We start from the raw sequence: 14279 nt of genomic DNA, 5'->3' as shown, positions 1-14279 counted from the left end.
CTTCTGTTTTTTATATAAGAAAAAAAAATGTTCCATTTTGATTAGAGAGTGTGCTATTGTTTGAATACATGGTCAATTCAATTTTGATAATTGAATTCAATTTTTTTTCCATGATTTTCATATCTATAAAGATGAAACCTGAGTCTAAATTTACCCGTTATTTGGATTTGCTATTTCTATTTTTCAATACAGGAGGCTATCGAAGGGATATTATAACTCACCTAAGATAAGCACTTAATACAATGGAACATGCATTTAATTAATTATATTTTTCCTGTCAAACTATTAGAAAATATTGTATTTTATTCTTTAATTAAATTGTAAATTATTTCGATATATAATATAATGTGAAATTTCGTTTATTACGTTATACACGCTTTACATAAATTTGACCCATATGAAAACAGAAAACATATCTATGGATTCTTAATGATGACATGGTAAATTAAATATAAAGGGGAACTAAGAAATGACTGTGCTGTTCTCAGAGACTGTGCCATATTCCTGAGTTCTAATAATCTCTTTGTAAGCAATTTCATTAATCAATTTCACACCTGCAGAAACTGGTGGGTCTATATCAAGTTAAGTACAAGTTGAACTTGTAAATGGAATTACCAAAATCCCTGATTTATTTCTTATTTACCGTTTCCTCCATAATTTTCTACCGTATAATTAGTTGATTTAGTGTTCCATTTCATCAATAAACACAGTTTTAGATAGTACTGAACTACTTATGCATTAAACAAGGTTTCATTGTACAACTATACGTGAAGTTTTCTTATATAATGCTACATTTAATGAGATTCTTCCGATGATAATGATGAAGGCCTTCAGCCAAATTTGATACATTGGTTGAGCAGTGATTTACACCTACAAACTGGTGCGTTCATATCTAGTTAAAAAGGCTACGTAACTCATTTATGAACCCATTCCAGTGATGCAGAAGCTTTAGGATCATGAGTGGTGCTTCTGTTTTTGGACTCGGTATCATCAATGTACTGTTGATACAAATATGAGATAATGCCCCAAATAGCTAGCATCATGGAGATAACCTTAATACCATGCATTTTGTCATGGAAGAATATCACTGCCAACATTGGAACAAGAGGCACTCTCAAAACTGTTATGGCATTACAGAAGAGGGAAGAAACCTCACTGGTAAGCCCCAAACAACCAATTGTAAAGAGTTGCCAAAATATGGCTGTGAAAGTGAGGTTCAGCACATACGAAGCCTTCCCCGTCTCATATTCCTTCGTTTCATTCTTCAAACCATGCCATTCTCCACTTGCAAAAAGTCCCACTATAATAGCACAAGTTCCTACAAGGAACGTGTATATTATCATATCCATGATCACTTTCAATGTTTCCCTTTTTATAACCTTCTTGAACACCAGCTGAGTGAGGGAAAGCCACAGTCCATACCCTGCTGATGCACAAATTGTGGCTATGAATCCAATCACATACTTTTTCTTGGATATTTGTGTGGAGTCTGAATCATCTGATGATGACTCGTTTTGAACTACAAGAAGGGTAGAGGAAATGGTGAGAAGGACTAAAGAGCTTACCATGTAAGGTGTGAACTTGAGTGAATTGAGGAAGTATGAGAATAAAGCATTAAAAGCCAACTGGGATGAGCAAATGAGTGAATAGGTTGAGACAGGAAGGTACCATAGCCCGACTGAATATAAATAAAAACCTAATGCCAGAAGCAGGCCAATTGAGACATAGACAAATGCTAGCATTGTAGCAGATGGCTGATTTGGATGAATGCTGTTGTTTGTGGTCAAATTTTTGGGTGCTGTGATGAAGTAATAAGGAAGCAAAATAGGGAAACCACCAAGTTGAACAAGTGTTCCCATCCATTTACTCTTTCCACCTTTTTCATAGTACAATCTTCCAAGGAGTGTCGCAGCTGATCCACACACCAACACAAGTGCAGAATGGATGACTATTCTGAACCAACTGTAATACATTTTTTTCCTACTCATTGCTGACTCATTCATTGGACCATGAAAACTATTGTCCCCCAAGAAATGTGATTCTTTGACTCCGTTAGCTTAAAGAAAAACATACCAAATTATTATTACATAAACGTAGAGAATATATGATAATAGATTGGCAAAGCTGTTATTTATGTTTCTGATTTGTTTCAAAAGAAGTCACTTCCTCAGAAGCAGAGTTTCTTTGATATGTAAACTCATTTTCTTCTTCTACTACTATTATTACCACTATTGTTGTTGTTGGTTGATTACAGAAAAATATCAAGGTGGTTGTGTTTGATGCTTAACCAGTTGGCATGCACAAGAATTGTGTCTTGATTGAGATATAATTGGACGTTTTGCATCTCTATCCTACTGAAGCTAACAGTGCCTGTCATTAGAAAATGTTTTTTGTTTTTGTTTTCTGTCTCGATGAGTAATTATAAAATCATTCTTGTTTGTACAGATATGGAAAAGGTTTGTTTATTAAGTCCTTGTATAACTATTCGTAAACAAGAAAAATAAGGATAAACTAACTTCGATATAAACATAGAAAATAAAAAAAAAAAAAAAATTCAAATCCTAATCTTTTATAGTATAATCAAAACTTGAGACCTCATCAAAGAGTAGGTAACGTTGTCTTTTAATTTTGTTTATTGGGAGAAATATTCTCTTGTTACATCTCAGTAACTATCTCCACCAAAACAATTCCATCAACAATACCACCTCAGCCTAGGTTGTGGTTGATGGCATAGATCATCACGTTCAATGATTCTGTTTATTTCAAGTTGTTTTTGTAGAAGCTGCTGGCAACATTGTAATGTGTAATTCAGAAATTTTCATTCTAGAGGAACCATCGTAATTAGGACCAAACCAAGGTTTTTGAACGTAGACATAATAGTTATAAAACACTTGAAAATATATGTAAGTTCTGTATACACTGAAATGGAAAGATTTCTTAGCCTATAATAACAGTTAAGCATAAATAGGTACAGTGAATATGATAACAAAATATGATGCATGCTGCATGAAAAGAAATATAAGGAATCTTTATACTCAGTTTTGTGCCTTCTAACACAGTTGTTTTTAAATATGAAAGACAAAAAGTTGACTTACCAATTTTGCTGAGATGCACTTCTTGAGGGTCTGCCATGTGGATGGTGAAAAAGGTTTCTGGGAGTGTTGCACTTCTTGTGTTTCTTCCATGTGGAAGGTGAATAAGTTTTCAGAGAAGGGAATTGGAAATGAAGATAAATTTAAGAGGAGGGTGATTCGAAAATGCAATTTATACCTTATACATTTCTACATGTCATCAATAGAAAGAGAAAGTGTACCAACTTAACCTCCTCAACTTTGCCATAATTACGATTGGTGCCTCTATGTTTTTAGCCTACACACTGCTGACACTATAATAGCCTCCACTTTTTGTTTATGAAGTGGACGTGTGAGCATGACATTATCCTTTAAGAATGACGATACTTTCCCGACATCTCATTGTGATTGGTCCAAAATTATTCTACAATCAATAGTAATAATCATAAAAATCACCATGAACCAATGACAGAATGACACAGATGATATTAAAATGTTGTCAAAAAATTGTTGTCAAAGTATCATTATCCTTTACATTTACCCTTTGCATTATAAATTCGGGTGTATCTGTTGTGATGTGATAGTTTGTTAATTAATAAACAAAACGTGGTAATGGGTTATGTACTTCAGGCCTTTCTTCTCAGTGAATGTTTTTACTCTACAATGCATCTCAGTGGCCTCTTAGACCTGAGTCTGAACAGATCATATTTATTGGCTAGAGAAAGAAACGGACTTCATTCTTCAATTACCATTACTTACAATTATACAGAACTTGGCCCAAAGTTTTAAACCATTTCTATAGATTAGTAATGATGATTGGTGATTGATGATAAATTTAATGTTGGACTTATTAGGTTACTCGTTGTCTTTTTATCTACATTCTCGACAAATGAAGTATGCCAGAGATTTATTATATATAGTTAAAGTACAATAATTATCCGACAGATTGAACTAGAGGTTACAACATGGTGATTTGCAGCCTAAAAGCCAAACTTTGATATCATCATTCAATCCAAAATACAATCTACAGTAAGTTTCTTGCTTTTTCTATTAGCTATCCTAAAAGTCATGTTATCGATTATTGGTTCACATTGCAAAGCCATTAAATTCAAAATTCAATTACTGATATGTAATATATACATATTTGTAAGTGTTGTAAATCTGTAATACAAACAGGGATAGAGTTTCTAAGTCTCAAAATTGGACTTAAAAAGGCTACCTAACTTATCTATGAACCTCTTCTTCAGGTACAGAAGGTTTTGCAACGTGACTATTGACTGTGTTTTCAGACGTGGTGTCATCAATGTACTGTTGATACACATATGATATAATGCCCCAAATAGCAAGCACCATAGAGATAGCCTTGATACCGTGCATTTTGTCATGAAAGAATATCACTGCCAATATTGGAACAATAGGCACTCCCAAAGCGCTTATGGCATTTGAGAAGAGGGAAGAAACCTCTCTGATGAGTCCAAAACAACTAATTGTAAAGAGTTGCCAAAGTGTGGCTGTGAAAGTGAGGTTCAACACATATGAAGCCTTCCCCAACTCATACTCATTCATTTCATTCGTCAAACCATTCCATTCACCACTAGCAAAAAGTCCCACTACAGTAACACAGGTAGCAACAAGAGACGTGTATATTATCATGTCCATGACCACTTGGAATGTTTCCCCTTTCATGACCTTCTTGAACACAAGCTGTGTGAGGGAAAGCCATAGTCCATACCCTGCTGATGCACCAACTGTGCATATGAATCCAATCACATACTTTTTCTTGGATATTTGTGTGGAGTCTGAATCATCTGATGATGACTCGTTTTGAAATACAAGAAGGGTAGAGGAAATGGTGAGAAGGATTAAAGAGTTTACTATGTAAGGTGTGAACTTGAGTGAATTGAGGAAGTATGAGAATAAAGCATTAAAAGCCAACTGGGATGAGCAAATGAGTGAATAGGTTGAGACAGGAAGGTACCATAGCCCAACTGAATATAAATAACAATCTAATGCCAGAAGTAGGCCAATTGAGACATACACAAAAGCTAGCATTGAAGCAGATGGCTGATTTGGATGACTGCTGTTGTTTGTGGTCAAATTTTTGGGTGCTGTGATCAAGTAATAAGGAAGCAAAATAGGGAAACCACCAAGTTGAACAAGTGTTCCCATCCACTTACTTTTTCCACCCTTTTCATAGTACAATCTTCCAAGGAGTACTGCAGCTGATGAAGTCACCAACACAAGTGCAGAATGTATGGCTATTCTGAACCAACGGTAATATAATTTTTTCTTACTCTTCATCGTTTCATTCATTGGACCACGAAAATTATTGCCCTCCAAGGAATTTGTTTCTTGCGCTCCATTAGCTTCTAGAAAAGCATAACAAATTCTCATCATATACAGTTAGATAATATATCATTATAGATTCAACAAAGCTGTTATGAGTACTTCTGATTTGCTTCAAAAGAACTCACTTTCTCAGAAGAAAAGTTGCTTTATATGTGAACAAGCTTTTCTTCTTCTTCTGTTATAATTATTCATTTTTACCATATCAGGTCAGTTTAGGTTGGATGCATAACAGGTTGACATGTCACAAGAATTGTATATTCACTGATATAGTTGGATGCCTGTCATCTCTGTCAGTAGAAAATGCTCTTTTGTTTTTGTTTTCTGTCTTGATGAGTAATCATAAAAGTATCACCTTTTCTCCGTTTCTTTAAATTTGTAAAAAGTTGGTTTAATTTCATGTACAAATAATCGAAGTACAAGAAAAATAAGGATAAAATAACTTGGATGGTTATTTACAAGCATAAAATATAAAAATCTCTTAGATCCTAATAATTTATGGTATAATCAAAACTAAAAGGCTCTCCAATTAGTGGATGATACTGTTCTTTAATTTTGTTTTGTGGGGGAGAGTATTATATTGATACAGCTCAGAAACTAGACCTTCTCCAAAAAAAACTCCACCATCCATATCATCTCAGCCTAGGTGGCTTCACCTCTTTTACAACTAAGGTACCAACTACACTGTGGATGGTGACATAGTTTATCACGTTATTTTGTTTCTTGGTGGTTGAGTTTTGTCTGAACTCTGCTGGCACCTTTGTCATGTCTAGTTCAGCAATTTACATCCTAGGACCATCGAAATTAGGACCAAGATTTTTTCATTATATGCATAAAAATGACACAAAACTGGAACATGTCTATGTTCTGCATAAATGAAGAGATATCTTATCCTATTTCATCACAGTTTCTGTGAATATGTAAGAAAATATGATGCAACTCCAGTAAAAGACCTTTTAAGCAAACATTCTGCTCCTAACTTGTCCCTTTTAACATAGTTGAACCTTTTTGTGTTGAATATGGAAGATGAAGACTTACCAATTTTGCTAAGTTGCACTTCTTGAGATTCTCCCATGTGGATGGTGAAACTAGTTTCATGGGAGTGTTGCACTTCTTGAGTTTCTCCCATGTGGAAGCTGAAGTTTTCAGAGAAGGGGATTGGAGAAGGAGATAGAGTTCAAAGGAGAGTGATTGGAAGATGCAATTGAATCATACATTATAAGTCTATAAATGCATCTATATAGAAAGATAAAAACTCTGTGTCGGCTTATCCTTCTCAACTTAGCCTTAATTATACTATAGGTACCTATTTTGCCTTCACACTTGCACCACGTTATACTTAAAATTTCCTTGACTTTAGCTACTTTGATGTGAGAGCTTGAAAAGTCTGTTTTACCATTTGTGTTCAAAATGAAAAAAATTATTTAGGGTCTGTTCTACATGATGCCTTGTTTAGTGATAAACAGAGGAAGGTGGTGATGTGTTGCAGTGTTTTTTGAGAAAGACTATTAAGTATTTCATGTGTTTATAATATGTGCTAATGGAATTTGGATTTTTTATTCTGAATAACTTTAAAATACTGATAAACATTAATTTTGATGTTTTAAAATATATTGAAAAAAATTTTAAAATGTCAACATCAATGTTCAAACATATACCAAAATATCTAATAAAAAATCTGAACCAATTATCATCTTGTTAAAAAGTATATATTCGGATCTATCCAAGAATATATAAATTTAGAAATTAACGCTATTCTCTCTCTAAAACTTTAAAATAATAAATTAATAATTTTTTATTTTTATACAGTTTTTACTTTCTATTTTTATTCAATATAAAATTTAGACTATTTTTCAAACATACCACTTAATTATTTTATCTAGAACATTTAAAGGTGTAAGATGAGAAGATGATGAAGATTTTGCTGTCAGGGAGGTCGGTGTGGCCGTGGAAGAGATAATCTGTGGTTGTTGTTCTGATAAATACACACAAGAAGATCAGAGACATATAAATAATTTATATAAAAGAGACATTTAAATAATTTATATAAAAAAGAAATAGTGAAGAAAATATATTTGACCAATTATAAATATGTGGGAACATTTGCTGTTGTCTGTGCATACTACATTGATGGTAATAACCAGCAGTGGTTAACAACACCTATCAGATAATAAATACTTTACATATAAAAAATAATGGTACAAGCTTTTTCATAGACATAGTTCTATATATTACTCTAAAATCGATAATTCATGATTAATATATATACTTATAGGACATTATTTTAATTTGTCAACCTTATCTAAGAAAAAAAAAATGATATCTAAGATCCCATATCTATTAATAGATGGATACCACTAAATTAATAATATGGAATCTAGACAATCATTGTATTATTCTGTCTTTAATAATTTTAAATGTATATAAAGTTTATAAATAATATATGATATGCAGTTCTTTTGTCTTTATAAAAATATGTTTTTTTAGTCGAAAATTAATCCAAATAAATGTATCACTTAAAAGGAATGTATACATTAATGAGTCAAAGTTTAAGTGCTGGCTGTTAAACGTGACAAATAATACCTAATTATTGAATATCTTTCGAACAAATTAATTAAAAAAGGTACAGAAAAAAGCATATTTCAACATGGTGTTATTCTTTTTAATATACATTTGAATATATGTTTGTAGACTTTGAAGCTTCTAATTCCGAACAAGAAATCAAATTATCAACTTAATTACGTATTTTCAGTGATAAATTTAACGAATAATGGTACATCCACTCCATCATGTTATTTACAAAAACTCAAACTATATCTGTACTTTTTTTATAAAAACAAATTTGTACATATTTACTTTTTAACTTATTGGGTAAATAAAAATGTTTTTAAAACTAAAATAATAATGTTATTAATTCTAATTTTTAGGCAATTAATATTTTATCAAATTTAAGCTTTTTATTTGGCTACATTTTCTTAAAAACTTAACCACTTTTTAATGATGAAACTAGGTACAAAATAAAATTTATAAACAATATTAGATTTACAAGGTACGTTTATAAATAATATTTTAATGATGGTTTGATTTCACTTTTGTGTTTAATTCAAATTTATCCATAATTTCTGATTAATTATTAATTTAAGTCGAAAAATCTATTATAAATATCTTTCATTCGATGATAAAAGAAAACATGAAAGACAAATACCGAATAATACCAGAATACATTTACTTCTAATCAAAGTAAAATATTTTTCTTTCATCTAATTTAACTTATAAAATAAAATGTACAAACATTTATATTTTATACAAATGTGCATTTTATATATATCATAACTTGTAGTAAACAATTAAATAACATAAATACCAACTCTGTATTGTATAGAACCAGATACAATCAAACTCAAGAATAAAATAATCAAAATAAAAACTAATAATACCAAAAGATATTTTATAATATAGACATGCACGTTATTTTCACGCAAAGAAATATAATCAAACAAGCCACAATTTGAAAATGAGTGATGTTATGCTTTACAAATCAGCCATCCAATAATTTCATTCTCATTTTCCAAATCTATTTTCTGGGTTTCGTAGTTAGGATATGTTAATAAATATAAAGTCTATTTTAATATAGGACTTAGAAGAATATATTTTAGAGCTTGTTTAACGAAATCTGTCTTTAATAGAGAAAACTTCCATAGATGCTTCTAATTTGTATTCAAGAAGCATATGCATATACTCAATCAATAAATAAATAAATAAATAAATATATATATATATATATATATATATATATATATATATATATATATATATATATATATATATATTTCAATTTTGGCTAATTCAACTATATTTAATATTATGGTTTTTAAAATATTAAACACGGTCATTATTAAAGAAAATTTAAGAAATATAATTGCTTTTTATATATATATATATATATATTATTTTAATTAATGCAAATTTAAATAATTCTTAAATTAATTATTAACATGATGTATTTTGTTAGAAATTTAAGAATGAGTTTAAAATTAATATTGAGTAAAACTAAGAAATTCATTCTAGTATCATAGAAAGAACATCCAAAAAAAATATATGATCTTAAGGTTTGGATTTGAAGATAGTATTAGTTTTTTGTGCTTGATTGAATATTTTTCTGTATCATTTTGAAAATTTAGTTTGTAACGTTAAAGTAGAACATTAGTTTTTGTGAGCGATTTGTGCAAGTATATAGGTAAAGATTTCTAGACATCAAAATTTCTTGTATCCAACTGTTGTTGACTTTGGAATGTTTTCATTTGATGAAAAGTACATCAATTAAAAAAAATTAAATATGTTTTTGGTCTTTTAACTTTTAGTGAAAATTAAAATGAATTATTTTTTAAAATTTTAGACTAATTTACTTCCTTATCTTTAGAATTACGTGAATATAGTTTTTTTAACCAAATTTTATTAAATTTATTTGTGATTTTACATATATTTTTCAACTAATATTGAAGAAAATATATGTCAAATAACATAAACAACTCAAATAATATCATGAAATGTATTTGAAACATCAAATAAACTTAACAAAATTTAGTTAAAATGACTAATTCCACACATTTCAAAAATTAAGAAATTAAATTACACCAAAGTTTGAAAAACTAATTCTAATTTTCACTCAAAATTAAGAGATCAAAAATATATTTAATCTAAAAACAACATATGTCAAATAAGTTTAACAATATTTAGTTAAAATGACTAATTTCACACATTTTTAAAATTAAGAAATTAAATTACACCAAAATTTGAAAAATTAATTTTAATTTTCACTCAAAATTAAGAGATCAAAAATATATTTAATCTAAAAAAATAAAAATAATAGACACTTAAATTGAAGATTATTATAAATTTAAATAAGAATTTAAGTCTTATATTTAATAGAAATGAAAAAAAAATAAAAAAATATATAAAAGAAGTCATATAAACTTATAATATTAAGATATTATGGTAAGTTTCCTTAAAAAGATTAAAAAGATTCATGAATATTAAACCAACACCAGATTAAAGAAATAAAATAAAATAATTTATTAATATACTCACAAGTTATTTTATTCGGGGTTATTTTTAAAACATGATCACAATGTTTACGAGACTATGGTGCCTATTTTAATTTAGTGAAATATGTTGATTGACAAAGGCAAAAAGAAAATATTAAATGTTGCTAGTTGTTGTACAGTGACCAAATATATAAGGGCAACATTGATCATTCGGATTTAGGAAAAGAAGTATATTTTATTTTATTAGCTAAAAACCTAAACTGCATGCGTGTTGATATTTTATAGATCTACATTGGCCTTCTTCTTCCAATGGAGGTCAGTCCCTACAATCATATCAGTCAAACTTGTTATTAATCATTCAGCAACTTGTCAGCACTGTTCTTCTCCAACCATTAATGTGGAAGTTGGGTGTCCCAAGTCATTGAATAATGCTCATCTAAAAAACTTTTAATTAAGACAAAGTTTACTTTTTAAAATAAAAATTTATGATATTCTATCTATTAAAACCCTAAAGTAGTATTAAAGTACATGAAGAAGATGGTGATTTCTTGTTGTGGAGACAATGAAAAGCAAATGACATTTTTATCTCATTTTATTTTAATTTTTTATATTATATTACAAGAAAAAGAAATTTATTAGTCACAAAAAATTTATAAATCTTGCAAAATTTATAAGTAATATAGTGCTATTTACAAATTATTTATAAAAAAATCATAAATAATTATATGCGGATATATAAATAATTACGTATGAATAAATTTATAAATAATTACATATAGATAAATTAATAAATAATTATTTACATATTGATCTGAATGTAATTATTTACAAATAAATTTGTATGTATTGTGGTTAACAATTTTACAAAATCAAGTTTTTTTTACATAATTACATGCACTTAGACGTCATGTGTACAAATCTCCGACGTCTAAATTGAAGATTTGTTATCTTTCTGCCTTCTTTATTTAGGTTGTAGACGTCGCCTGTTGACTAAGCGACGTCTAAGCGTCTAGGAATTAGGTGAAAGCATTAATTGCAATCCTATAGACGTCGGCCTCCCATGAACACCGACATCGCGAGACTGTCTTCTGACCTACCTCAGGCTATTAGACGTCTATTTGCAGCAGTTGGAACATTTATAATATCATAGACGTCGCGTTGTCTGGAAACCGACGTCTACGTTACCAAGCTATTTACGATAATGCCACCGTCCACTCATATACGTCGGATTATCAACAAACAGACATCTATTGGGTGACATTAAACAACGTTTTTACACTAGTGCTTAGATATTGGTATACGGACTTGATGTACAATAACAAATAATACATGTCAACTCATAATAACCATTGACATTTCTACTAGAAAGAGACAATTAAAAAAAATAGATATCAAATGTTATTGCATAATATGTTTGCAGTCTTTTACATATGATACTATTACAAAACTACAAATTCTTACACCTCAATACAAAGGAAAAACATTTAAATTCTACTTCTAAATTAGAAAACAACTCAGAATGAAACAAAATAGTAAATATAAACAAAGATTAATAAAAAGGACTATTCAAGTTCAAGCAGCATGTCCATCATGAAGTAGACTTTGATCAAAGTTGAACTAGAATGGACATTGTCTATAGATCAACTAGACACATGTAAATAATCAACATTATATCCATGTTAACAGAGATTATTAGACTTCAATCAATTAAATGACTTTGAAAGAAAGAAATAAAAGTTAAAGGGTAGTAATGGATCTTCCTCAAGGCAGGCGGAAAACAAGAAAAAAGGACACAGTAAAGCTAAAATCAAAACTTTTTTAGCTTGCATGTTAAAAAAGGTTTCTGTAAGGTGTATATGTATCCACTATCAAGGCAAATTGAATGTAATCATCTTTAGCCTAGACAACATATAATTAGGAGGAAGAACAAGAATGTCGCTTCAGACTAATTCTTGCCTTTTGAGCATTAGTTAGTTTTCTTCCAAAGCAAGGAGGAGCAGGTCGCTTTGTGAGCTTTTTAAAATCTACCTTGGCACCACCTTTTAAGAAGAAAACATGGAGGATTTAAGATGTTAATTCATTTCAACTGTTAGGTAAATGGTAGAATAAAAAACATGACATGATCACATGAAGATTAGAAAGACTGCAATATGCATCTTATGTCTATCATCGAAAAAAAAAAGATGAACATAAATGCCATGATAATTTTCATTGAGTCATATGCTGAACTTGTGTAGCCTTTCTTAAGCTTTTATTACCATTTGATCCGAGTGTTGGCTCCTCATGGTAGTAGAAAATTACTAACTAATGCAAATAAGAAGAATAAATGGAATAAGGTGGACAAGAGAACTTGCTGACAACAAAGTAAACAAAATCAAGTTTTGCTTAGATAGCAGTTTTAGTAAATCCAAGCTTAACTACATGCCACAGTTCATCTCCAAAGAAACTACTAGTGTAAAGAACTTGGTCCCCTTAACCCTACTTTTGCTGCATTCCCACCATCATCAACAACCTATAGAAGACAAAAAGCATCCATGAAGAAATTCTTACTCACAAATTGGAATCATTCCATTATCATTGTTGTCGAAATATATGTCTTTATTATTATAAATATTTATGTAAGGGTTTTCACTTTTAGGGTTTTTTCAGGGCTTCCCGCCTTTTTTTACTTTTTAGAACTATTGTCTTGTCTCTTATAAATACAGCAGTAAGTTGTATAAGTTATTCTAATTGGAAAATAAAACCTTTTAGCTTCTCTAATCTCTTCAAATTAGTATCAAGATTCAGACCTCTGTGTCTTCCTCGTCTATTACTGGTGTCGTCTCTTTGTCATTTTCGTCGTTCGTTCTACTGTCTGTCATCGTCGTTGTTGTCATTGTCACCATCAAACGTTGCTTTCTTCAGTAAATTCAATGATTAGGTATGCCTTGAGAAGTGCAACCCACCCCTGGTGGTCCCCTCCTCAGAAACCTCCACACATGTTGTCACGTGTTGCTTCTCTCCGACCAGTCTCAGGTGCGTGTTCCGCACGCGCCGCCTTTCTAGTGTCGAAGTTACATTGTGTCACTACTGATCGTCTCGTCGGGGCTTCTTGAGTGTGTTTTGGTTCTTGTTTCTTCGTTTTGGTGGCTTGGGCTCATACCTGTAACGGTTGATTTTACGTATTTGTGTGTGTATATTTTGTGAACAAATCAACTCCTTCATAACTTTTACCTTGTTTTATCCTCACATTTAGTGTGTTTTCTAGTTTTCTTGTGTTTTATTTAGTATATGCTTGTTTTTACCTCTAATCTCTATGTTTGAGTGTGTGAAATAAAGGAATAGGAAGCAATTCTAATGGAGGAAAACAAGCAAGAACTCAAGGGAATATGTTTTGGGACAATAAAAGATCATTTTGAAGCAAATACCCATGTTGGACGCCTTTGGAATCGCACAAGAGCCTCAATTTTAGAATGTTGTCAAAACCACCCGAGCTGGGCGCTAGAAATCCAAGCTGGGCGCCAGAGTTGCAGAGAAATCCAAGCTGGGCGCCAGAGTTGTAGAGAGATTCCAGGCTGGGCGCCACATAATGGGGCTGGGTGCCAAAGAATGGGGCTGGGCGCCAGAAAGTGGCGCTGGGCGCAAAAACTTTCTGTAACTCACTTCTGATGCAGTGAAAAGTCGCGTTGGGCGCCAGGAATCCGAGCTGGGCGCGGATTTTCGCTGATATGTCAAAATGGGTTATTTAAACATGGGTCTCGCGATTTTTGAGAGTCTTCTCCTCCTACACTTCATTCTTCACCTAGAGAGATTGGGAGAGGCCCTTGGAGGCTATTTG

The 14279-nt window shown here is 31.0% G+C and overlaps 2 protein-coding genes across 3 annotated transcripts; both read right to left on the bottom strand.

Moving 5' to 3' along the window:
* Positions 1 to 820: 820 nt before the first annotated feature.
* Positions 821 to 3339, bottom strand: LOC106779172 (purine permease 21-like). The gene is made up of 3 exons (XM_014667233.2): positions 3323 to 3339; positions 3096 to 3178; positions 821 to 2056 (listed from the first exon to the last, which is right to left on the bottom strand). Exons 1-3 carry the CDS (start codon positions 3337 to 3339, stop codon positions 915 to 917), a joined length of 1242 nt encoding a protein of 413 aa, XP_014522719.1. The 3' UTR covers positions 821 to 914.
* Positions 3340 to 4162: 823 nt separating this feature from the next.
* LOC106779170 (purine permease 21) lies at positions 4163 to 6871 on the bottom strand. 2 transcript variants are annotated; one of them, XM_014667231.2, is made up of 2 exons: positions 6456 to 6871; positions 4163 to 5437 (listed from the first exon to the last, which is right to left on the bottom strand). In XM_014667231.2, exons 1-2 carry the CDS (start codon positions 6544 to 6546, stop codon positions 4296 to 4298), a joined length of 1233 nt encoding a protein of 410 aa, XP_014522717.1. In that variant the 5' UTR covers positions 6547 to 6871; the 3' UTR covers positions 4163 to 4295. The 2 variants fall into 2 exon arrangements, with proteins under 2 accessions (XP_014522717.1, XP_014522716.1); XM_014667230.2 differs by having other exon boundaries at positions 4163 to 5440; positions 6456 to 6868.
* Between the last annotated feature and the right edge of the window lie 7408 nt (positions 6872 to 14279).

Source organism: Vigna radiata, unplaced genomic scaffold, assembly GCF_000741045.1.
Source record: "Vigna radiata var. radiata cultivar VC1973A unplaced genomic scaffold, Vradiata_ver6 scaffold_352, whole genome shotgun sequence".
NCBI classification, from domain to species: Eukaryota; Viridiplantae; Streptophyta; class Magnoliopsida; order Fabales; family Fabaceae; genus Vigna; species Vigna radiata.
This window is presented reverse-complemented; position numbering and strand designations above follow the sequence as displayed.

Excerpts from the sequence above, each read along its gene's own strand:
- LOC106779170 (XM_014667230.2), bottom strand. The coding sequence starts at position 6,546 with ATGGGAGAAACTCAAGAAGTGCAACACTCCCATGAAACTAGTTTCACC. Across the intron at positions 5,441-6,455 it reads AGTGCAACTTAGCAAAATTG|AAGCTAATGGAGCGCAAGAA; the intron begins GTAAGTCTTCAT and ends ATGCTTTTCTAG.
- LOC106779172 (XM_014667233.2), bottom strand. Across the intron at positions 2,057-3,095 it reads AGTGCATCTCAGCAAAATTG|CTAACGGAGTCAAAGAATCA; the intron begins GTAAGTCAACTT and ends TTTTTCTTTAAG.